Source organism: Theobroma umbraticum, unplaced genomic scaffold, assembly GCF_002168275.2.
Source record: "Theobroma umbraticum cultivar Fairchild unplaced genomic scaffold, ASM216827v3 scaffold_12.1, whole genome shotgun sequence".
Taxonomy (NCBI): Eukaryota; Viridiplantae; Streptophyta; class Magnoliopsida; order Malvales; family Malvaceae; genus Theobroma; species Theobroma umbraticum.
The window spans coordinates 3,160,266-3,187,165 of record NW_018397269.1 but is presented as its reverse complement, the minus strand read 5'-3'; the positions used below and the strand labels follow the sequence as shown (position 1 = coordinate 3,187,165).

Below are 26,900 nucleotides of genomic sequence, written 5' to 3'. Positions count from 1 at the left end.
TGTGAACATATGAAAAGATCATTTTAGCAATAAGATGCTAATTTTGAGTAAGTTGAAACATTAAGGTACTTAATTTGGAATAACTCGTGAGTTGAGGTTGGGGGGTGCATTTGACTAAGTAGAGAAAGGTAGGATTGGATGGGAACGTTGGGGAACTGGTAATAACATCAGAATTGAAGGATGCCATAGGGATAACGCTGCTTTGCTCAAGAGACCTTTACTGCTCTATCTATACCATAAAAACCTTTAAACAAGGCTGAAAAATGCCCTAAGTATTGCATTGCCCTTTGTAATGTATTTATGATACAAGAACAATTATGATAATACAAGCTTACAAATTTAAAATACAAGTTGGTACAGCTAGGACAAGCTTCTGAATTTAGCTGAACATAAAATATTCTTTAATGAGATCTGCTGCCATTGCTATCTGAGCTCCTGTTTGTGTTCGATGGTTGCTGCCTAACTTAGCTTCATCAAGATCAATCTTGTTAGCAATCTGCAATGACAACTGCTGTGCTGTAATCTTTGGGATCTGCATCAGGTTGTGCCCTCCCTCTACCATGGTTGCGTCAGGTTTGAAACCTAAGTTCAACTCAACTCACTTAAGTTTGGAAAGTTTTTGCCACCTCAATTGACACTTGACAGCATCTAATTGATTTATTTTCCAAATTCTACAGTATAACTATCTTCTAATTGTTAGAACTAGGCATCATAAACTGACCAATCAAGTTTATCAAGTTATTATTACCATACAGAAGTATTTTAATCAAATTCTTTCTTACTTCTGGGGCAACTTTAGAATTAATATAAAGAAAAGAATATGGACCACAAAAAGGGAGCTGGGGAAAGATAAGAAAACCAGAATTGTAGGGAGAAGATGCTTTTATTGAACTAACCAGACATTTCTCAAAAGAGCCAAGAACACATTAGTAAGTACTGCCGGAGAGATCCCCAGAAAGAGCACTTCCATAAGATACTGATCCAGTCTGTGAAGCAGAACCTCCTCGAGCCTTCTGAATTTGCCGTATCTTGAAAACGTCTCTTGGCAGTGGTTGGCTTTGAACTGTTGTAGTTTCATCCTCCTCTTGCCCTGGTAAAATAAGAAAACAAAGATAAGCCAAATCTCTCCCTGAAGACAGATAAGCTTAGAGATGTATTTTAGCTCGCAACTATTTCCAAAGTTGGGCCAATTTGAAAGTGATTGTGGTTGTAGATTATACTAAAAGAGCATTATTTCATAGAATCATATCTCTTTGAGTAAACTTGTGAATCTCACTTGAAAGAAAAGTAATTACTTTTTCTGAATGACGCTGTACTAAGTAAGGCAGTTGGCCCATTGGTTGGTGCATTATTTCCCTGTCTAAAGAGTAGGGTTCGAATCCCCTTTGCCCAATTATAAAAAAAAAAAAGTAAGGCAGTTTAACTCCCCAATTAACTGTAGAGCTACAACCAGTTGAAATCAGGAATCAAATGCTTTGCCAAAAGTGCTAGATGCAATGAACTCTCATAAAAGTAACACACAGGCTATCTGTGAATCTTCAACACTAACACAAAGTATGTACCTCTGGCCAACAACAGAATAACAGAAAATTACATCTATAAGTGCGATAGCACATCCCACTTGTATTAATTTCAACCCACCATGGCTGGTCCCTTATCCCAAGAAGAAATAATAAAAATATGCAGTTAACCCTCAACACACAAGATATGGATTATCAAAATTCATACCCATGAATAAGGCAGGAAACTTACTGTCTAGATCCTTTCTTTTTCCAAGATGTCTGTCCCTTGGTCTGAAAGATGAGCTACTAGGGATGGGATGGGACTTGCTTGAACCAGAAAGATCACTTGTGCTAGGAGCAGGACCTGTAGTCCTTTGAGATGGGAGCGCAGTTGACTTCTTAGTTTGACCAGTTGGTAAGTCACTCTGCAAACATATGGACAATACAATGTCTACATTTGGTATCGGACCTGTGAAACGAAAAAAAAAAGAAAAAACCCATAAGAAAGTCATAAACTAGGATAGACATAATTGCACTTAATGACAAAACAAGAAATTAGAACTTATGGAGTATTTACAGAACCTCGCTACAAGTGACTAACAGAACGCAAATGTGTCATAGAAGACTAAATTTAGCATCTTGCACAGGATCATGCATGAACAAACAAATTGTTAAACATGAACTGATGCAGGAGCGACAAGCTAAAGAATTGGGACTTTAGGGCCGCCATCACTCTATTAGTTTCTAAGGTTCTATGTAAGTGATTTAACACACCATGTTTAAAAGACTAAACTTTACAGCAAGGCATTTCATACATTATAGCGTAAGCCACAAGCAGGGGCAAAGTCTTGGGGTCGGGGAAGGCATTGCTAGCAGGGGCCCTGACCTTTTCAACTCTTTCTATATATATACCCTTTCTAGAACAAAAAAGGATAAGTTTGTCTGTCTTCGGCCCCACCTTCACAAAACTTTGTATTAATATGGTAAATTCTCTAATTTGCTAATACTTTTAGTTCTAGAACCAACTACTCATTTGATTTTCTAAGATTCTCTTAATGGTACTAGTTGACTTTTAACACCTTAAATTAAGGATTTACCTTTTCAGTTAATCAACAATCATTTGACACTAATGGTTGTGTCAAGCAATCTCCTTTTATACTCGGTTGTTGTTATAGTTTGCACACAAAATGAATTGTTCATATAACTTTATTTTCTTCTTCTATTTCCAATCATCCTTGTAATTTTTAAAGTTTTATAACTTCTATTTAATTTTTATTCAATTCTTTACGTAAGCAATATGAACTTCAATGCTTGGAATTTGTATATTTTATACTTATCAAAATATACTATTTTTTACAATTACTAAATTACGTTACCATTTCATTTGAATTCAGTTTTGTACATATTATTTGTCAAAAAGGTTCTCATTATTATTCTTATTCTAGCTTCTACCCCAAGGGATGAGCCCCAAGAAATTAATATATTAAATAAATAATATTTAAATGGGTAAAATGATAATAAAACATTATCCCAAAGTTAAATACACTTGTCAAAAAGTACCAAGATGCAGTCAAAAATGAGAGATCGAGAGGGTGTCCTAGAGAGAAACTGAGAGGAAAACCAAGAGAGGAACCATGAGAGAAACCTTGCGAGAAACCATAGGATAGGATCTAGGAGAGTGAGAGCAGTAGATTGGTGGGACTCCCAAGGGTCGAAGGTGAGTGGTGGGAATGCGGAATTTCACAGAAGGGCTATCGAAGGGAAGGGAAGATTTGGAAAGTCTGACATCCAGCAGCTGGAGAAGAGGAGTGTTCACAGCTTTTGTAGATAATGTGAGCAGAAAAATAGGATGGAAAGAACTTAAGATGTTCTTTGATCAAATTGGGGTAGTGATTGACTGCTTCATGCCCAAACAATCGATGAGAAGGGCTACCAGATTTGCATTCATCCGATACTGAACAGCTGAGGAATTTAACAGAGCCATATGACGGGCAGCATATCTGGTTAGATGGAAGGTTTCTAGTCATCGAAGAGGCTGATAAGCCTAAGGAAAGGAATGATGAGGAAGGACCTGTGATACACCAAAACAACAAGGAGCTCTATGGTGGAGATCAGAAAAGCTCATATAGAGATGTGGTAACCTGAGGAGGTAGTGAAGGCAATAGGAGTGGGGTTCGTGCGACACGAACCAAAACCAAACAGGGGCTAAAGGTGGATAGTGTCAAAGTGGACATCAATGAGGAAGAGGTTGGATGGCTCAGGCTGAGTGCAATGGGGAAACTTAGGACCACAACAAACTGCAAGGCGGCTCAGAGTGCAGTATTCAGGGAAGAAGTCTCTACTGGGGGTTTGAATGTCCTTATTAAGTTAATGATATAGAAATTCTTCTTGATCAGTATATTGAAATTTATTGAAATTTTTAATGTCTGGTTCAATGAGAACAAACCATATTGCTTAGAGAACGATGAAAGGAGATATATGGTTTGGGTCTGAATTGAAGAACTACCTTGCATCTCTGGCATGCAAGAATTTTTGAAACAATGGGAAATGTTTGGGGACAGTTCATTCACACAGACTTAACAACCATAGGCAGGACCAGGTTGGATGCGGTGACTATCAAGGTTGAAGTGGTGAGTAGGAGTATTCCCGCATGCCCCCAGATCATCGTCAATGGCAAGCTATACACAATGAGAGCAACAGTGGTTGGAGTGGAATCGTGCGATTTGGACTGTTTGGTGCCTGGAGGGGCTAGGACAATCAGGTCAGGTTATCACCAATCAAACAGTAAGGTTGGATCTAGGGAGAAGAAAGAACATAAAACCTCAACCGTTGATGTAGATGAGGTGGAGATGATGACTGGGGGCGAGCAATCAGAAAAGCCAATACAGATGGGTGTTGGGAGTCCTCAATTATCGGGAAAGCTGATGGGTAAAGCTGGCATGGTTGACAAAAGAAGGCGCTTCAAATCTGCTGGATTGGAGGGAAACCCGAATGGGGAATTAGCCACATGGGGCTGAAGGCCAAGTAATTATGGGCTTGAGTACTGTGGATTGCCCTTCCATCGAGAACGCCAAGTGCAGTGGGCTAGGTGACAAAAGAGAATGCGCACAAAGAAAGAAAAAAAGGTAAGGAGAGATGTTTATATGAGCCTTGTGAGGATATTGGGTCGAGAAGGAATGATGGATCTGAAAATTCAGAAGAGGATCCGGTCCTTCATGCTAAGTCTAGCCTTTGGGGCCTTAAAAGGCTTTATGTGGATAATGGGGCCAGTCCTAGTAGTCTAAAAAATCGATGAATTATTATGTCCAATCAAGGGAGTGGAAAATGCCCATGTCAAGACCATGAGATAAAAAACAATGAGTTTGGGGGCAAGCGATTGGAAGACAATGGCTCAATTCCAAATGAGAGTAGGTGGAGTATAATGAAAATGGGATGACTTAGGATGAAGTTTGATTAGAGGATTTGGCGGTGAATGAGATATCAAGGGAGACGAGCCAACAATTGGTCAGTTATAGGAGAGCTTGAGCGAAAACATAGAGATCCAGGATTATCACATTTTGACGATATTGTGTTAATTGAGTGGATGAGATTGATGGGTAGGATGAACAAAGGAAAGAGCAAAGATCAAGGAAAAAGGGAGAAAAGCCCCAAAGAGCAAGGATGATAGGGCAAGTAGAAACTTGGCTAAGAGGTGATTGAAGAGTTGGGTACAAGCAGTGGACCGACAAGCAAATGAATGAGAGGAGGCCGAGGATTCTAATTTTTCCTCAGTAAAGTGCCAGTGGAAGGATAGTTTGCAATTAAGTGATGGGTATTTGGGGATGGAGAGCAATGAATTGGGGGAAAGGGATGCAAGGTGCGAAAAAAGGGAAAAAGGAAGACAGTGAAAAATTGCTAGTGCCCAAATCAGATAAAGAGCTTAGAAATATGACGATCTGGGAGGAGACATTAGCAATGATGGACATATGTAGTGATGGGAATTTGGGGATGGAGAACAATGAATTGGGGGAAAGGGACGCAAGGTGCGAGAAATGGGAAAAGGGAAGACAGTGAAAAAGTTGCTAGTGCCCAAATCAGATAAGGAGTTTAGAAATATAATGATTTGGGAGGAGGCATTAGCAATGACGGACATATGTAGTAGTGTAGGTTTGAAGTTTCAAGCGGAAAAGGATGTACTCCGAGAAGTGACAGAATGGGAGGCAATTGGCTTTTGAACTTAGCCCGAGACAGTGTTCAGGTACAACTGTGCATGTTTTTTATTAATGATTATACTATCTTGGAAGTTGAGAGGTGCAGGGGTGAAAAGAGGCGAGCACTACGACGAGAGATTACCAAATGAAAGCCGAAGATGGTGTTTGTGCAAGAAACAAATATGCAGAGGCCATATGATGGGATTTTTAAAAAGTTATCGCAAAGAGACCGAGTGATAGGGAGGCCAATGAAGTTAGAAGGTGGAGTGGGTGGCCTTATTAGCATGTAGCAGGATAACTTCTTCAAATTGGAGGTCATTTGAGCACAAGAACTACTTGTTGTTGATTAGAATGGTAAGCACATTGAATACAGATGCTGATTTAGTAACTATTATGCACCAAATGATGAACAAAAGCGAAATGGGGTGTGGAATGAGTTGAAATTGGTTGTGGAAAGGTCAGGACTTATGCGGGTTCTTAGGGGAGACTTTAATGTGGTAAGAAGAGAAGAGGAGAGAATTGGAAGAGGTGAAGTGGGGTGCTCAGCAATGAGGTTTGATGAGTTTATAAATGAAGTGAACTTAGTGGATCTATCTCTAATTGGGAGTAAATTCACATGGTGTAACAACAGAGAGGAGCTAGCATTTAGTAGACTTGATTGTTTCCTGGTGGCGGCTGATTTATTGGAGAGAGAGGAAAGCTTGGTCCAAAAATGCTTGCCAATCTCAATCTCGGACCACAACCCAATTGTACTAGGATTGGGAGTGGTGGATTGGATACCCAAGCCTTACAAGTTTCTCAACTACTGGATGGATGAGAAAAGCTTCAAAACCATTCTTAAGGATTGTTGAGACAGCATGGATGACGGAAATGGAGGAGGCAACAGCCTTGGGAGAAAATTTAAAGGCCTTGAACCAGTATTGAAGGAATGGAACAAGCAAATCTCTGAGAACATCCAAGAAAAAATTACCAAGTTGGAGGCCGAGCTTCAGAGTCTTAATGAGACATGGCAGGAAGGGACAGCTGGTCTGGATATTAAATAGGTGGTAATGGCTAAAAGAGCTAAGTTGTGGTATTTGTCTAGAATTGAGGAAAGGGAATGGCAACAAAAATCTAGAGTAAAGTGGATAATTGAAGGGGGATCACAACACTCGTTTCTTCCATATCATGGCCTTAGTAAGATGAAGTAACTTGATTCCGCAGCTGAATATTGATGTAAGGTACAGTCAACCGGAAGAAATAAAAATGCAAGGGCTCAATAATTTGCTGAATTCTACAAAAGCAAGAGGGTGTTCATGTTGAGGGAGTTTCATTGTCCCTTTAAGGTGTTGAGTACAAAAGCGGCTGATTTTTTGGAAATACACTTCTCGGAAAAAGAGGTATGATATATGCTATGCAATTGTGATGGGAACAAGGCCTTGGGACCCAATGGGTTTAATTTCAGCTTCTTTAAGAATCTGTGGGATGTCATGAAGGATGAAGTAATGAGGAGCTTGGAGGTATTCTTTGAAACAGGACAATTGGAACATGGAGCTAACAATTCATTTATCACTTTGATTCCCAAAGTCCAAACTTCCAATATTTTCGAGAATAGGCCATTAGCCTTGTGAGGAGTTTATATAAAAATTTGACAAAGCTCCAAGCGAATAGACTCCAAATGGTTATTGGGAAGGTTGTTGGAGGCAAATAGTTTGCTTTTGTGACAAGGAGACAATTGATGGATTGTGCTTTAATAGCCAACAAGGTAATTGATATTTTAAAGAAAGGGCGAAAAGGGGATTCCTATTCAAAGTTGACTTTGAGAATGCCAATGATAGTGTGGACTGGGGTTTCCTTCAATTTATAACGGGGAAGATAGGTTTTGTGGGGAAGTGGAGGAAATGGATAATGGGTTGCCTAATGACTGGTAATATTTTTGTTCTTGTTAATGGCGTCCCAACCTTAGGATGGAAAGAGGCTTATGATAGGGTTGTCTGCTTTCACCATTCTTGTTTAATATTGCGCGAGAGGCTTTTAGCTAGATGATGAGTAAGGCTGAAGTTTTACAATTGTACCAAGGAATTCCCATTGGTTGGAATGGGCTTGTGATCTCACATTTACAGTTTGTCGACGACACTATGATTTTCTACAGACCTCAGTGCGAAAATCTTATCAATGCTAAGAGAGTTTTGAGATGCTTTCAACTTGTGTGCAGCCTTAAGGTCAATTTCCTCAAGAGCAGCCTAATAGGTATTGGTGTGGATGATCAACTCGTTAGAAGGAGAGCAAGAAGGATTGCATGTAGGATAGGGGAACTTCCATCGGTGTACTTGGGGCTACCACTTGGGGCAAGGCTGAACTCTAAAAAAATTTGGAAACCTATCGTAGAATAGTTTGAGACACGCAGTGCCGGATGGAAAACAATGGTTCTCTCAATAAGGGTAGAGTTACCCTCCTTCAATAGGTGCTTGCGAGCCTCCCAATCTTCTTCATGTCTTTGTTCCCAATTCTAAGAGGAGTGAAAAATGAGCTGAAAAAAATAAAAAGAAGGTTTCAATGGAGTGGAGTTGAGGAAAAACGGAAAATTCACGACATAGGATGGGATAAGGTGTGTAGATACGAGGATGGTGGGTTGAGTATCATTGATCTGGAAAGTAAAAATAAAACGCTTCTTGATAAATGGATATGGAGGTATGGGAGAGAAAAGTATAGCTTATGCAGGGAGGTGATAGTGGAGAAGACCAGAGGGGATCCCACCAATTTTCTGCTCAAAACAAACAGAAACAGGGAGTGTTCCTCTACTTGGAAAAACATTATTAAGCCTTTTTCACATATTAACAAATTTTTCATGCAGGTTTTATTTTTCACATGATTATAGGTAATGAAAGGCATATCCAGTTTTGGACAGACAGGTGGACCAAGGGCATTCTCCAGGAAAGCTACCCCAAGATTTTTGCACTAGCAACCAACAAAGGTGGGCTGGTCAATAAGTATGGCAAATAAAACAATGAAAATTGGGAGTGGCATATCAATCTAAGACGACAACCTTTTGGATGGGAGGAAAACCAATGGGAACAATGCAAAACCATAGTGGAGTATCATTTATGTAAAGACCTTGAGGACACCTTGGTATGGAAAAGCTCAGCAGCGGGGCAGTTCTCTATTAAATCTTTCTGCAAAGATGCGATACAGGTCAACAGCCCCAACAAGGGAGCGTGGAAAGAAATTTGAGCTGGCCTTGCTCCATTTAGAGTTGAGGTCTTCACTTGGCAGTTGATGCATGAAAGGGTTGCGGTTAAGCATGAGCTGGTCAAAAGAGGTATGATTACGGAGGATCTTGCTGGATGCATTTTATGTCATGATGAGATTTAAACAGTTAAGACCCTTATTTTTCCAACATGGAGAGTGTCGATAAGATAGTGTGATATATGGGGAGTTAAATGGATCACTCCTAATGATGCGGGAATGTTTTTGAGATTAGGGAATAACACTTTAATGAATCAGGGGGACCAAAAAGTTTGGAAATTGGGGTTTTATGCAATAGTATGGTTGGATTGAGGAATGAAAGGAGGTATGTGCTGGTAAGAGGATTGTTACTTACGGCCTGTGGTGAAGGGACATGAGGCTGGGGTTGGGATTTGGTTTTGATGTCAGGTTGAGCTTATACAAAGCTGAGTTATTTTTTGCCTGGGGAATAGGTGTACAGGGTTTGATCATGGGATCCAGGGGCTTTTGGCTTGGACATTTGTACAGGGGATGGAGTTTTGAGATCAATATACTTTTGGTGATTGTATAATGATCTCAAAACTCTTTTTGAATCAGATGAAGGACTGATTTTCCTTCGGTCAATGAATTGTACCTTTCCCAAAAAAAAAAAACCATACACTAGTCCTTTTCTGAGGACAATTAAAAACGACAAAGGAGGGCAAAACAAATAATTTTTTACAAGGATACCAGATTACCAGGGAGTTGAAGGGCCAAAATGAAGTGTTTTGGCCCCTTGAATTTAAAATGAACAAAAGAAACTTGTGATCTTGATTTAGCAGAGCACAAATGACAGTGATAAAATCTAAATCAAATTGATATTACTGAAACGCAGAATAGGAGCTTTATCTCTCCCTCTCTTTCCCATCTATTTACCTGTTTCTTGCTCTGAAGTCTTAAATCCACTTTGCCATCTATTGTATCTGGTGTCTCCATATGCCTTCTGACAACAACTCAAGTGCCACATCCAATGATTTCAAAAGATTTATCCAATTTGCAAAGCTTTGTATCAACTGTAGTTTTTGTTCTAAAGATCTATCAAACCAACTAAACATCTGCTTCAACAACTATCTTTTGGCAAAATAATTTGCCATCTTTCCATCATCTCCTTTTTCTCTTGAAAATCTGAACAGCTAAATCCTAACAACAGGCCTTGCTTTATTGTGATTTTGTTGCCTTTTTTACTTTACTTTCTTTCTTTATTTTTAAATGCAATTGTTGATTCGTTTTGGCATACATTTATGGTGGAAAAGCACAAAAAGCATGAACTGCAAGCTATTCTCTTGCTCTGTACTGATAAATTTAACGCATCAAAGCCACCAAGGGATTCTATGCTTTGAAGCATGTGATGAGGCATGTCTTAGAAACACCATTTAAATCATAGGTTGATATCATTCAGATATAACGGGTTTCCTAAATCTAAACTCTTGTTTTTCTAGTACTAATTTCAGTTTGAGTTGTGAAGTACAGTTTCTGTTGCTTTCTACTGAGCCTGAAGTCTCATTTGACCAAACAAGAAAATGAGAATATCGGTCAAACTAAAGCAACTTTCTAAAGATATCATTCTATTTGCAAGGACAATGAAAAACACTAAATCAAATGGACAAATTCAAGCAGATGCATTGCTCCTATTTCATCCTCAATATGTTGCATTCATATTATAACTCTATGTGATAGACAATTGGTATTATAGGATGCAGAACTGCAGTAAAAGTTTGAAAAGTTACCTTCAAGAGCAGGCAAGCTTGTCAGAAATGCCACCAAAGCAGGTGGTGTTGCTTTCAGTACTTCATCAAATGCATTGGCTGATCCACTGTCTACCGCAGAAACTGTGGGATTTGACAAGGGGTTGGAAGCAGCAAGAATTGCAGGAGCTGTTGCGTTTGGAGTAGCTGCAGTTCCTGCATATGAACAAGTTCAGTTTAATAAGTATGCACTAATTCAATATGATTCAACAAGCATATAATTCAATAATGTCAAAGTAAAAAACACGATATTAACATTCTGTTCATGTCAGTTGCCTGAGGTAAATAAGCAGAAATACTAAAAAAATAAAAAAAGCTGTTAACCTTTTCAAGCCTCAAGAATGATTGGAAAATAAATATCATGTGCTGTACACATCTTAATCTTGTTAGATTTTAAACATCCAACCCCCACCCTCTCTCAAAACCTTCCCTCTTCTATTGCTCAAAAGGGGTGATGACATAAAAAGGGGAATGAAAATGGAAACACCCAAAATCTTAATGACTATAATTCCTACGAATTACACCTAGGAGTATAACTTCATCACATGATCAACCAGCTTCATTACAATTGCAGTTACTCTAAAAACTGTTTTCAACAATTGAAAAGAGCACAGAGTTATACCTGTTTAGAGGGAAAGACTTCAAAAAGAATAATAATAGTAAAAGGTTACACGATTTTATTTAAACTATTTTAAGCCATTATTCCAGTAACTTCAAAAATTGAGAATCTCAAATCTTCCTTGATTATTTTCCTTCTGCTTATTCAGTAGGCCAAAATTGAACTTAAGGAAACAGCTATCATGGCTTTCTATTATGTTTAGAGTTCGAGGAGCATCAAAAGGATTCCAATACCTGGAGCCAAACTTGATTAATACATCTTCTAACAATTACCAAATCAGGGCTCAGTTGTTACTGAATTATTTACGATTTTATAATAATCAAGAAGCATCAATACCTGGAGCCAAACTTGACTCTGACATCTTTTAACAATTACTGAAAAAAGAACTTTTTCTATACTTTCTTTTCCTGTGACTAAAACACCAGAACACTAGGCCCTTTGGCTGTATTTAATTGTTCTCTTATCATTTAGCATTCTCAAATCTTTTTTATTTTTTTCTCTTTTATACTCAGATTTGCTTTGCCAGGATTGATGTCATAGTATTTATAGAAAGATTGATAGCCATAATCCTAGGTATAACTTTCCAAATTCTAAGAGAACTAGGACACTTTTAATAAACTGTTTTGCTATCTATAGATGAATGATTTTGGCTTGATTTATTAGTTACCCATGCATGTCTTGTAACTGTTACTTGCCAGTTTTACATCATTGATTGTTCAAATCATCAGAGTATGTCAAAGATTGATCATGTGACAGCATACTTACCAGATTTGGTAATAGGATCTTAGATTAAACTCACAAAACTGAGAAGTTTGTAGAATAGTTCTAGCTTGGTTAGCTACGATATTGAGATAGCCATAAATAATTCCATAGGTCATTATTGGCACATGGCATAATCCAGCAGCATCAGTGACAAGGTCAAATGAAATCGTTTTGTCACCACATGACAGTCCTTACCCCTCTTTATTATAGAGTGAGTGAGTTGTCATCACTTTATTAACTGCATTAATGATGCCTCTTTAGCCTATAAATGTGCCTTCTATAACCTCATTCTTCAGCAACTCAACCACACAAATCATAGAACTTCTATCTTCCCATCTAGAGATTACCAAACCAAAATCATAACAAAAACTGAACTTGATGATTTACACAGAGAAGAAACTACACCAGGGACAAAACTATGGCATAATCTTGCAAACGATACAAGCAGCTTCTTACTCTCAACTACAGCAATTTAGTGATCTACACTTGCTTTATGTTCTCAAGAGATTGACAATAATTTTATGGCCATACCTGAACGATTGTGACAAACCTCACCTCAACCAGCAAGTAGTGGCAATGAGCACTTTGTGTTCAGATTCTAGTCTGAACAGAACTTGACACTAAGGCAAAGGAAAAATGAGTAAACACTGACTCAGATTCTAGTTCTCTTTGAAGGAACTCTATATCAACTTAGAAACAACCCTAACCCTAACGTACTACTGCACAGAGAGGTATCCCCTTCCTCTCATCCCAACCAAAAGAGAGAGAGAGAGAGTAAATAAGAGAGAGTGCAGTGTCAATAATAAAAATGTAAACTCCAGAAAGAAATTTGCAATGATCTGCAGAGAAGGAATTTAGACTAAAGTAATAAACCAAACATTGAAAGTTGTAAACTCTTGTCCTTCAGCATTCCCTTTATTTAATGTATTTTTCCTTTTGCATATTTATTCTTCTGTTGCAAGCCAATATTCTTTTCTTTGTTTGTGTCCTGGTTTATAGCATTTGATTATTACCACTACAGGTGATAGACTCCTTAGAGTTGCAAAAGTTTTATATTCCTTGACCACCTGACAGCCGACTATATATACATTACGTTAAATGGCACATCTATAACTGTTGTTGTGGAGATCTGTGTTGAACATTGAGAAACTGCACTTTACTCTTATATTTAATGGTGAAATAATTCAAGACTTGTTAATTATGAGGGTCGAGCATGTGCTTCTCTATTTGAAGTGCAATCTGTGACAGACCAGTGTGCCACATATCAAGACATGGACCAAGGTTATCATCATGTCTTCTAGAAATCATTTGCACTGATTATAACAGTAATGATCAGTTAGCAATCAACTCAAGCATCCAAAGTTTTATAGTTGTAAGTCATAAGTATGGGGGGACAACTTTTATTCTCAACTTATGTACGTATCAATAAATGGCAAATTGCTTCTCTTATCATAAGCATGCATCCATATTAACCCTAAATGAAAATTAAACCTAAAGCTTAAAACAAATTCACTCCAAGCAATCCAAAATTTTAAAAAATAAAAATTTCCCTAAGAGACATAAAACCCTTATTACTAAAGGATTACATAGCTCTTCTATAAAAAAGAACCAAAAGAGAATTATATAGCTCAGTGGTAGCATTAACTATATTTTGTTTATAGCTTTCTTCTCACTTTCCTTTTGAGTTAAACTGATATGTACAACCAATTTCTTTTCAGTCCTGGGCAGATTTTGGAGGTTATTCTATTGTAACTATTTTATAATGGCCCAAATTAGTTTATTATTTGCTGTCAAGATTTTCATAATTAAGTTTATACTATGGAAAACATACAAAATATTGGTGTTCCTAGCTACACTAATTTCCAGGCCAAAAATATATAAATAAATAAAACCTACTACTAATTTCAATTGCTCTCATTTTCCATGTCACTTGAATCAATAAAAATTGTTTATGGCAGTTCCCTCAAAGTTGCCAAGGGAAACAGAATCCCACAGGAAAGAATCACAAGATTGTTGAGGTCTATACATAAAATTGTTTATCATAATTATCCAAAAAAAAAATTTTATTACATTAAACAATAAATATTCATGCATGGATGACTACGTAAGTCTCTATAAAGGACTTCTTATAAGTTTCTATTTCAATCCCACTAAAGACCAACGCATAACATATGTCAACACTATAACATAAACCTAAAGACAACAAGAAAGATCCTCCATCCTTCCACAATCCATAAAGTTGAAAACAATCACATGATTATTGAGGCCTATATTTTTTTACCAAAATTGAAGCATGTTACTGAAAAATAATGATTCCAGAATTAATACCCGGATGTTGCCTTGGATCATAAACCACCATCTGAGATGTATCTGGATAAAGGACTTTAACAGAAGCAGTTGAATTGCTTGTTGGTGCGGATGGATTCTTATCTGAGCAAATGAAAACCAAAATTAGCCCAATGGGTACTAATGGTAGCTAAAGAAGATTTACCTGTAACAAGAACAAATAGAAAAGATTTTACCTATTGTTGCTGATCCATTAGAGAGAGCTGACTTTTCCACTTTCTTACCAATGTTTTTAGCGAACAACTGAAGAGAATATGAATGGAGTTAAAAAATTAGCAATAAGAAGTCAATAATTTCATCATAATGACACCAAAAAAGGTCATCAGTGCTGCCTTTTCCTCTCTCTTTTAGTACATTGTTTCTATAAGTTCCTACTACTTACAGATACCATCACAAATACAATTGTCAAACAAAAAGGAAATCACACATAAAGAAGTTCCAAATTTCATCATATTTATTGCAGAGACATGGGCACCAAGTTTGAGCTTCTACACAAGAAAGCCCAAGAGTTAGACTTCAACACCTACCTGAAGATTGTTTGATTTTTTATCAATTTAAGAATGGCAGCATCTTTATGTGATACTTATAAAATAAAAAATGAAAAATCAGTAATTCAGTGTACGTCTACACTTCCACTGTCTCAACACCTAAACCATACTAGATAAATGCTGTTCAAGCTCCAAGCACCTAGCAGGAAGATGTTATAGAGACAGACTTCAATAATCTGGGGCAACAACAAATCAGAGTAGTTGCATTTGACTAGAGGTGTCCAATGGTTGGATTGCATTTGGTTTAGTGAGAAGTTTAAAGGGAGCCAAAGTATGGTTCTACCTTTACAATGCCATTACGTTAACCATATAAAGGACAAAGGTTATGATTAAAATAAAGATAATGCTACTTACAATATGAAAAACATCTATGAACTTGCATACCTCCATTTCTATTATCAAATACACATTTTTTTGATATGGAAATTTCCACTCTCATTACATCAATGATCTTCCAACTTGCCCATCATTCATTAGCATATATCTCTGATTTTACATTTAGGCATATTTCTGACCTACTTCTCAAATCCTTCACAACAATCCAAACACTCATCACTGTTTAAACACTCCGCCCACCCTCAAAATTTTAATGCATATGCTTTGACAGTGTTTATGAGCATTTTTCAGTTGCTGGGGAAGGGATAGGAGAACTGCTTAAGTCGTTTTTGTGTCTTCTAGTGTTACTGGGCCTTTATCTGTGGTTAAAGAGTGACTAGAAGTAGTATTTGCTAGTGCAACACTTCAAAGTTAAGTAACCCTATGTATATGCATCTGTTCTTCTAGAATTACTGTGGAAGGACAAGTATATGACAACATCCAGCGACAGGTAAATTTTTAAAAGTGTGTGATCCAGGCCTTACATATAAGTGCAATGTGAATCTTCTTAGGCGTGACATCCGAGCAATCTGTGTGTATTTTATCCTTTTCCCTTCTAGGCCATCAACACTAGCAGAAATGCAACCAAGCATAAAATCTTCCCTTATTTTGGCTAGTTCCATTTAGATGCCAAAACCCCTCTGCTTGCAAAACACTAACCTAAACAAGAACCAGGTAATCATCAAATTTCTACCTAAAGAGTAAGTTACTATTCACAAATCAAGGCAGCACTATAAATCCAACAACCAAAGTTTTGTTACCACTATTAATCCTATATCCTAACTCTTTTGAAGACTTAATCTCACAAATTTCTCGACCTTCTCATATACAAGTAACAATAGATAGTAGCCCCTAAGCCACTGTTCACTAAACATCCTAGTCACAGCTCCCGCATTCATTCTCATAACTTGTCCTTCTGCTTAACCATCCTTTCTATTATAATTACCAGAAACCACTTTTTTTTATGTCTCACCACACATAATTTCTGTTCTAACAGTAATGCATCACACCATCACTTTTTCTCTCTCAAGATTTGTAGCATTAACCAAGTATACAAATGAATAACCTTTATAACTGTCTTTCTCTTGCAACTATTTCTTTGTTCCTAATTTTCTGATTGAAAAGTTTGTTTATGGAGTGTCATTTCCATCCAACAATTTACAGCCATGACTTATCAGAAACTACCAACTCTAAATACAAAAGCTAAATGCAAAAGCCAAAAGCGCAAGAAGTCAAGGCATCACTGAGAACATCAGTAATTTATTATTTTGACAAGATATGATTATTTACACACAGATCAAACAAACAAATGAAGGATGCAATATAGAATAAACCGTCTGAGACACAAAATGGTATATTCAGATAGTAACCTCTTGTCGGGACAAATGGTCAAGATCCTTGGAAGAACAGGGCCAGAGATCCTTGAAACTGTAGCGTGCTACAACATCTTGTAGAGAACTCTCCAACACAGAAGCAGCCTCTTCACTTTTGCCAGAAAGAGCTTCTTTCCGTCTTTGCTCAACCTATATGGAGACAAATATAGTAGCACTTATAACAGGCAGAGAAACACAATTTCCAAAGATAAAGATTTCAGGGTTAATGTTTAAATCACAAATTCAAGATAATGTTCAATAAAGCTGGTCTACCAAGTCTTTGCCAAACAATGTCAGTAGCATTTAGAATAAAATGCTCGGACTCTATGTTTTCCTGTGAATTTAAGAGCCACCATAGTTCCAGTTTCAAAATCAAACTGGAAATCTACAGCAGCTTCAAAATAATATCCAGAACACTTCCATTTATAACAGAAACAAGGGTTCTAAGAAATCTAGAGTAGCTTCAAAATTAAGCTGGAAAACAAAAAGTACCAAGTATGATCCACTAGAAAATTGCTACCTTCAACATGCTAGCTAGATCACCATAAGTTTGCTCAAACTGGGTGAATCGTTTCCAGACCTGCAAAGTAGGGCAGTGTCACATGCATTTACTACATTGTTAACAAACAATTAGCAAAGTTGCTTTTAAAGAGAAGATTTTCAGAAAGACTAGCTATATACAAACTTAATTCAACTTGTCCAACAAAAAAGAGAGTTTCCTTGTACTTGGATGCTCCTAATCATTCAAAACTAAAAAAAAAAAAAACAAAAGCAAAGATTTCAATCACTTTCCATTATAATTACACCATAATTTCTATGTAGGAGGGAAAATTTTAACTCTTCATCAGCTTTACCTTCAATATTAAGTTAAATATAGTACCTCAATAGATTCTTCTTGTGGTAGTGAGCTTAATGCTCGCTCAAATAATGCCCGGATGTTTCTGTCATCATTCAAACAAGACAAAAAATCTGCATATCTGCATATATCAGAATATAACAGTCTTTATCCACATAGTACAGCATTAATTGCAATGAAAACAACGAATCATATAGCAGATTTAATTCATTATCCAAAAATATTAAGGCATTTAGCACACTTAGGAACAGCAGTTGGCACATCAAAGAATACTTGGGACATAACAACACCTCAACCAACTTAGGCACACCAATCAGCATGACCTACAAAATGCATTAACGTAAAGAGGAATGCTGAAAAATTAGTGATGCTGCAGATGACTTTCTTTAACAGAAGACATATATTTTAATTTAAAAATTATACCATAAGCTAGAGAACAGAATTTATGATAGAACTCTTGCTCCTCTTAACAATCTTCTCTTGTAAAACAAAAAACTTCATTTCACTATCTCAAGGACTAAAAACTTAAAATTGAGAATTTCTAGAAGACAGGGCCATGTATTTTAGTCTTTCAATTTAGACAATTTGCGTGGTATTGTCATATCTTCATAAGATTCAATGACCAACTATTGTCTAAACCTTTTCAAAAATGTTTGATGACTGAACATGGCAAGTTCTCTCCAACCAACCCCAATTAACAGAAACTAAACAGTGTTAGACTAACCGTGAATTTGAAATGATCTAGATTGAAAGTAAAAATTCTTCTTTGGTTAGCCATTGAAGCAACAAGGGTAATTATGATCAAGGGAAAGGAGTTAATACTTGACTCAGCTTAAAATTTACTGCCATGAAATCTTCAACTTCTGATTTCATCTGAAACCTAATGTATAGTATGCCTACTACCAAGTAACAATGGGAATTTTCAAGAAGAAAACATCAAAGAGAAACAAATACCTACAATAATATCCAAGCACTATTACATGAGTATGGTTAAAAAAACAATAAACTTACTCTAGGATGTATGTAGGCTCATGCATAAAATGTTTCAATCCTGCTTCAAAAACATTGTGAGCAACCTGCATGAAGAATGGCAACAGTAAAAGTTAATCAGAGAGTATTTTCATAAATAAAATTAGTAACATGGCATTTTTTGGTTGGCAATAGCCAATCCCATGTTGAATTATTGTTAATAACATTAAACCTCCACAATGGTTATGGAGGGAGAGGAGACATAAGGTACAAGAAAATGAATGGTTCTAATAATCATCATCTTAACTAGCAGTGTTCCTTTATCCCATTCACTTCCAACACACACAAGCTGCCACATCAAAAGTGAAGCTAGTTTTATTTTACAGAAAATGAAAGGAATAGCACCTTTGGGTCCTTGTCAAGACAAAAGGCCATCAATGCATAAGCAACATAAACATGGTACGTGCAATTAGGGGTTTTACGAGCATCTAAGAAATACTTGCGAGCTGCTTCAACACCTTCAGTCCTTCTTAGAAAGCGGATAAACTGTAGCAAGAAAACATACGGAATCAATCATTAAACTTAAAAATAATTAGAATTCTGGGTAACATAATTTTCACAACTCACTTTTACAGGCCGTTACAGACAAACACTTCAGCCATACAATTTGGGAAAAATGTAAACTTAGTTTAGAGAGAATAACCCAAGTACATGATCTTTAGGAAGTTTGCTATCGGGAAGGCTCGGTCCGCTAGTTTTAACCATGTAATATACCACATGCATGCTTAACCACAAGGAGGCAATTAAGCACTATTTGTTTTAATGCTTGCACTGAATGTCGAATATTATTCCAAGCATTACGATATTGATAAAAGCATTATATTTAACAACCGACAACTTCCTTACTTGTATATGTGCTAGTGCTGTAGTGTCAGCACCATTCCCCAAAAGGCTTTCATATAATTTCTTCGCAGACTGCATCAACAGGTAAGCAAAATCAGAAGGCAAAGAGTCAAAAATTCAAAACTTTAAGCGGAAATATTTAACAGTTTTCATACTTGGATTGCTCCACGGGATTCCTCTAGCTCTGCATATGCATACTTTAGCATTTCTGAATCTGAAGATCAAGTCACCAGAAAGCAGATGGAAAGTTAGAAAGGTGACAGAAGAAAAGGGGCACGAGGGTTACTCCAGGCAAAGCAACATACAAAGATAAAAACGGCAAGATGGGAATAAGTTAACAGAAATATTCTAAACAAGTTTCTCCAGTTAAAGAAAGAAGAAGAACCAATTACCAGGAAGAGCCTTCAAGGCTCGCTGAAACACCTTGATTGCAGCATCCATGGAGCCACTTTTTGCATGCCATGTAGCATAATCATACCATATATCAGGATAATGGTATAAATACATTAGACACTGGGGACACAAAGAATACAGCAAACCACAGAACATTAATAAATGCAAAACATTTAGCAAGAAATGAATTTAGACAAAAGAGGACTAATAAATCCATGCATCTATAGATATTGGAACATACTAACCAAATTCAATGGTTCCCTGGGGGATATAAGTACTAACAAAATTAAGAAAGGGAAACTTAAGAAACTTTTTTATTACGATATAGATTAAAAGTTAGAAACTTTAGAAAATATTTCCACACCTCTAACGATTGCTTCATGTAATTGGCACCCCTTACTCATTACAGTAGCAGAATTGCTTTTAAAGAGAATATTTTCAGTAACACTATCTCAAGGGAGCAAACCATGAAATGACAACAAATGTCTTGTCAAAAACACTACTTTGTCAACTTTCAGCGTAGAATACATCAGGAAGACTTCGTAAAAAATGGTAAAGCTTATAATTATAACCCCCAATTACCACTCTGCTGGTTTGGTTGATGGCCCACTCTTTTAACTTACCATTTAAGGCAGTGAAAGCATGTGCCTAGAAACAAAGGCACAATGATATTCAACAAGATCACCTAGCACCTCTTAAGGTGAGGCAAATTTTTAACTCTACATAAATCAATTACACTTAATGTGGTTTAATATTTTAGTCATTTGCCTTTTTTTTTTTTTGAATCTGACATGATTTTGCTCTTTACTAGTTGCTTTTGCTTTAAAGTAACTTTCATGAAAGCAAAACGCAATTAGCAAAAATTAAGTACCAAAACTAGAGCAAACGGATACTAGACGTCTGAGTTGAGCTCCATTAAATTCCCAAATAAGGCTGAAACCGATTAATGCAGAAGACACTATCCAGAAAAAGTTGGCGAGTTTAGACAAAAGTGCATGGAAATGAGTACCACATAAGTCAAAGCAGAAAGAAAATATATCAATTATTTAATGAAGTACTGCATATTCAGCTACCTGTTCATAAGTGAATATAATTCGCTTGTTGGAGGAGGCACTATCTATCCTTTGAGGATTTCCTCTGAAACACAGTTAAATCAAAGGTTAAGGATGATTAATCTGATTCAGAATTCACCCTCTCTAAATTTATTCAATTATTCAGGCATCGGAGAATAGGGGAAACTAAACCTTCAGAATAAGACAATTTGTAACACGACAATGATACAGCTATGGGTGTTCTAGCTATAGTCAGCACAATATTTGCTTTGCTCTTATAGGTGTTCCAAATTCAAAACATGGAAATTGATGGCAGTCCATGTAACTGCTGACTTGTTTCCAGTTTACATGATATTTATGCTCACTAGAACTAAATAAAGTCAATCCCCAAAATCAATGGATTAAAATAACAATGCATATCTCATATCATAAATCGTAAAGACAATTTTCTTTTTAGGAAAAAAATATCTATAGTGGGAATGCTCAAGTCAATATATCTTTACCACAGCTAAATTCAACCATAGAAAAGCATGAAAAGAAGGTCGCAGGAATGCTTTGCTTCTTACTTCTCAAAGACTAAAAGCCTCTTCCATGCCATCCATTGCATTTCTTCCTGTAAGATCACAATGACATGTTAGAAATGCAGAAACTAAGAATGTAATGGTTTCAATGAAAGAGAGCTATTCAGACATTTTGACATAAACAGCTTTGTAAGTTATATGGGCCTCCAATCTATCATACAGCACACCACAAAGCAAGCAATATGGACATTGCAATGCAAACTTTAACGTTCAGCTATATGTTGTTATATTTGCTCATATTTGCGTTATAATTTAGACCTTTTCAAAGCCTAGTTTAGTGCTTGTTTTGTCTACCCATGTGAACAACGGCTTCAGTTGTTAGGTGTCTGGTTTCATGCAGGAAACAGCCTCCCAAAGTCTTAAAAAGAGGTGCAAAGGCCAGCTATAATGCCCGAGCCTTAATTTTGCAGATGGACACAGATGAGAAATTTTTTGGAGCTTGCATACTTTCTATTATCTTAATTTTGAGTATCAATCTTATGTTTGTTTATGATAGAAAGTAAAAGATCTCATTCTACAAAGATTTAGTTCAATTTAGAAGTTTGCTGAGTGTTAGCTGGAGCATAGAGCACTAGCGTTAAGGCTTTATTTTTTTATATTTGATGTTGTCTGGACTTAATTTATTCCAAGAGGTGTCATATACTTGATCGTTTCATCCCTTACATAGAGTCCATTATCAGACTAAGAGTCTACAAATCGGAGACTTCATATCAAGTTATGCTAAAGATTGCATGAAGAAATCAACCCCAGGTGTTATCTATTCAGCCTAGAATTTATCTTTTTTCTCATCTCTTCTTCGATTTCAGTCAGTACTGTAAAAACATAAATTTAGATCAACAACCAGCTTTAGTTACTACTCAAGAACTCTAGAAATAATTAAGCTTTTATTGACATTGGTTGCCTTTTAAGATCCATATAAGAGAGACTGAGAGAGTATTGTTTTGTAGTTAAAATTAGTGCTCGATCCTAAACTCCTTATTACGAGACTTCTTGTAAACTCTAACCTAAATCACACAGACTAATAATCAAAATTCCACTTAAGCATCATACTTCCAACAAATCCCGGTTTACTTTATCTTAACCCAGAACAATATCACTTCTCAAGCCATCTCTATCCTTTTCCAACTCTTGATGTTGGCATCACAAACACTTGTTTTACAGCAGTTCTATAGTGCTAAGTATTGCCCCTATATATTCAACCCAAATATGTGTGTGTATACAAAAGAATGAACTTCATGAGCCAATAAAGCACAAAACAAAAAAAATTCACAGGAAATTACCTTGCAAGAGTCAGTTGGTGGTACAGCAAGCATATTCCAATCAATTTCATCCACATATTTCTTCCGTTCCCTATATACAGCCCTTGCACCGTTATATTTTGGTTGATATTCAGAGAGAAGTCCTTTAGCCTGCTCAATAAGATCATTAGTTCAGCAATTGTATAAATTTACACAGAATGCATACAACTGCACCAAACTAGCAAATATCAAACTAAAATAAAAATATTCAGATCATGCAAAACTTTACCAGTTGGCGGCTGACAGAATTTTCAAAATTTTCGTAATCTTTCCATAGCTGTTCAATGTGATGAGTTGGAGTAACAATAGCTTTCTGGTAAGCTTTCCGCACTGCAGTCATCCGTTGTGACTCTTCCTGAGTGTTTGCAGCCTGCAAAACCATCTTGTGCTAAGCAGAATAGTAACACACACACACACACACAAACATATACACACGTGTGTGTATAAAAGGCGCATAGCAATTTAATGATAATGGAAAATCTAGAAGAATTTAACCAACCGGCAATGACTTCAAAAATGCAATGTACTCCATCCATACAGGTCCAGATGCTATGTCAGCACCTGATAACATGAGCATCAGAAATTTGGAAAATTAATTTTCTAAATAGGTAATCCCGTCTAGTCTATTGAACAGAAAGTCCTATTTCCAGCAATATATGTTTTTTTACAAATGCATGTTAAACAATTAGCTAGATTAATGCATTCTAATAGTTTACATGTTTATTAATGATATAAAGTAAATAATATTCATGCCATCGTAGTTGCCTTCCATTAAATTTCAAACCAATCCATGAATAATTATAGTATCCTTCTTTACCATTCGATCTATTGCTCTGATTTCAATCTATTGCTCTGATTAATACTGGATTTTTAGTTTAGCAGATTGATATAAGAAATTGAACACGTACTTGATGATCAAAAGGTATCTAAACATGGTGGTAGAAACTAAAACTTTGTAGAATCAGCCTCTGTAGATACTACTCGGATTTCAGAAAAAAGTTCAAACATCTAAACAAGGATCTCTACAAGACAAAACGATTTTGTCACTACAGGCCATCAGGAAATAAAGGACATGTCACATCCAGCGCCCTTCTATGTTCTACTAGAAGCAAGGTGAAGCTGGTTTTACACACCAGGGGTGGCTTGGGCATGATGATTTCGGTTACATGGAAACTTGTGCAGCTGCTTTAAACGAAATTGAGAGTTAAATCTCACTCCATTTATCATGCAGCTGACTTAGTTCTAAACTTAAAAGTTTCTTGAGTCAAGGGTGGTCAAGATAATTCAAATTTTGTTGAAAGTTCGGTTGTTTGTTCTCAGTTTAGTTTGCCATTATGTTTGACTCCCAAAAGATTGTTTTGGCTCACAAATTATTGCCTAATAGGTTCAAAGTTTTCAACCCAAACTAGTGTTTGAGTGATCATAGTTTTCTAACAACATATTTCCAATCCTATCACAATGCCAAACTAGACCCTAGTCTATGACATTTTTTAATCATGAAGTAATACCACTCTGCCCTTCGCATATCCAATGGGTATCTGCATCAGATACTGATAGACATCTGGCACAGATTGTATAGGCATTAAACAAGATCTGAAACATCTTGAATACCAACAGATTCAACAAAAAAAAATGATTTCATTAATTCATACATGGGATGGATGAGACAAACACAAGCAAATACAGCAAATGAAGAGACAAATAGTACTATCATTTACCACAAACATTTAATTACAAGAGAAGAGAGAGTGACTATCACTGTAAATGGAAGGATCAATTGGCTGTTTGATTTGACCTCAAGTGGCTCTGATCCATGCAGGAGACTTACAAGTGAAAAGGGAAATATAGGGAAGAGATGGAATATGAGGCAAAGAGTTTGAGGTGTTGCTTACAATTAGTTACATTGTAAGAGGAACATTAAGTCTTTCAGAGCAGTCAACAAGGGGCAAGAGGAACATTAAGTCTTTAAAACAGTCATTTCAAGTCACAGTCTCTATTAAAACAAACAAAACTTCTTTAGTTCTTCATATTTCATTAAATATAATTTCTAGTAAGTCTATTCAAGTGACCATGATGTACCAATCACAAAATAATGACCATGAAAACCTAACATGCATTGTAGCTCTGTTGCTAAGATTACTTAACAATCCTATAATCCTCAACTTTTGTTTTCAAATATGATTGAGTGTTTGCACTATATGTCATTTTTTAACTACTTAAAATTTCTAAACTAATAAGACAAGTAAGAAGTACTCCAAAAGACCACAGAGCCTTAGGGTTCAAGAGAAAACAAACCAACATAGCCAAGCATAAAATCAAATGCCTTTCTAGTCTCTTCCTGACCCTCTAAACCTTTCTTGTCATTGACCTTCCGGATAAATCGAATATAGCAGCGCCTATAAAACAAATAGAAGCATGATGTCGTAAGTTATCAAGTCAAGTTGCCATTCTTTCTAAACAACTCCACTGCACCAAACACCAAAGAAGGCACATTAATGTTCAAACACAACATAAACAATTGAAATCTTTTTATTTGAATTAGATATGGAACATCCTCTAACAAATCATACAACGATGCCCTCATTCATTCCACTCATTTTGCTAATTGTGATTCAAGATTTGCCATGTGGAGGTCAAAACAATGAGAGAGAGAGAAGCCAGCGGCCTACGAAAGTAACTGTTTGCTTATGATAGTGTCATAAAAAGAAACTAACCAGAAAAAAGTAGATTAAAATTAAAGAACATTCAAAGCAAAATGCAGCAAGTGTGATATTTGCTTGTTCACCAAAAAGCTTTGTTAAGCTTAACAAAGTAATACTGTTTCGGTTCAGTTATTTTTCATTCCATGTTATGGCCCAAAATTCTTTTATTTCCCAGAAGTCATAGTCTTCTAAGGTTAAAAAAAAAAAAATGGGCACACACACACAGAATGATATCCCAAAATTCTTTTCAGGACAACTCATTTTCCAGAAGCCCATTTCCGCAAAACAGAGACAAACATTAGGGTACAAGGAACTACTTGCACAAGCAAAAGGTATATAGAATATTTTTTACCAAAACTACTTATCTTAGCTCAATTCAAACGTTTGTTAATTTTTTACTACTTGCTTTTTAGTTCCGGCAGCAATGCAAAACCTGCATCTGAATTTAAAAAATAAAAACGCAAATAATATTCCAGAATAATAAAAAATCAACAATCTAAATTTTTATGAATAACAAAAGGCATGACTTTACTTCTAAATGGAGCAATTACATCTGAGTTTGTGTTACATTTTAGTTATTTCTACAATTCTAAAAGTAAAAAATAGCAAAAAAAAAAAACACAAAGCCTTACATTATTCTCTTTTTCTGAAGAAATAAAGAAGGAAAATTGAGTGAGAAAGTATTTACCAAAGAGGAATTTGAAGACAATTCAATAAACAGCGACTAAATATTTGTTTGGTAGCATCATCGTTGTTCACTACCATCTGAGCCTCCACATATTGCCTCCAATATTTTGCCTGAAAATATAATTTTTTTTTTCATTTTGTTTAACATCATATTTAAATAATAATTTAATTACATTAAACTTGACATTAAAATTAATAAGAAGAAGAAGAAGAAGAAATTTACTGCAGTGGGAAAAATTGACAAGAGTTGCTCATAAATTGGGGCAGCCTGTGTAATCGGCAAATGCTAGAACAAAAAAACACAAAAAAAGTCAGCTAAACAGGAAAAAAATTCAACAAAAAAATCGAAAAAAGAAATTGCGAACCAAGGCACTGTTGGCGAGAATTTCAGCCGACTCGACGTTGTATTTGTCAACGGCCGCCATGGGAATCAATCAGGGCATCGGCAGTTTGGGATTTAATGCTCGCTCAAATTTGAGGACTCCGGTAGTAAGTCGTAACCCGAAAATGAAAGAAAAAACGAGGAATCTGTGAACAGAGTAATTTAAAACTTAAAGAAAACGGGGCGGAAGGAACAGAGGACGCAAAACGGGGGATGGAGGGGGCGTTCTGTCCGGAATTCTGACACCGCTTGCGCCGCCGAGGGGGGAAAGGAAGAGAAGGCGAGGAGTTACGGTGGAGAAAGAGAGAGTAAATAATTAAGTATATAACTTTAAGAAAATAGTATTTATATAAATATAAATAAGTAATTAAATA

General features: G+C 36.3%; 1 protein-coding gene across 1 annotated transcript; it reads right to left on the bottom strand.

Moving 5' to 3' along the window:
- Positions 1-245: 245 nt before the first annotated feature.
- CSTF77 (Tetratricopeptide repeat (TPR)-like superfamily protein) lies at positions 246-26,900 on the bottom strand. The gene is made up of 23 exons (XM_021440736.2): positions 26,510-26,900; positions 26,368-26,430; positions 26,146-26,255; positions 25,051-25,151; positions 23,255-23,316; positions 22,985-23,125; positions 22,738-22,866; positions 21,443-21,489; positions 20,898-20,961; positions 19,824-19,944; positions 19,587-19,645; positions 19,435-19,503; positions 18,934-19,074; positions 18,571-18,635; positions 17,584-17,680; positions 17,224-17,283; positions 16,701-16,853; positions 14,584-14,650; positions 14,390-14,491; positions 10,663-10,836; positions 1,753-1,971; positions 897-1,090; positions 246-582 (listed from the first exon to the last, which is right to left on the bottom strand). Exons 1-22 carry the CDS (start codon positions 26,567-26,569, stop codon positions 927-929), a joined length of 2,268 nt encoding a protein of 755 aa, XP_021296411.1. The 5' UTR covers positions 26,570-26,900; the 3' UTR covers positions 246-582; positions 897-926.

What these genes read in the sequence shown, in the direction of transcription:
- CSTF77 (XM_021440736.2), bottom strand. Translation starts at nt 26,569, where the DNA reads ATGGCGGCCGTTGACAAATACAACGTCGAGTCGGCTGAAATTCTCGCC. An exon ending in TGTCAATTTTTCCCACTGCA is followed by an intron (nt 26,256 to 26,367) that starts GTAAATTTCTTC and finishes TTATATTTTCAG; the next exon opens with GCAAAATATTGGAGGCAATA. An exon ending in TAATGGATCAGCAACAATAG is followed by an intron (nt 14,492 to 14,583) that starts GTAAAATCTTTT and finishes TCATTTGCTCAG; the next exon opens with ATAAGAATCCATCCGCACCA.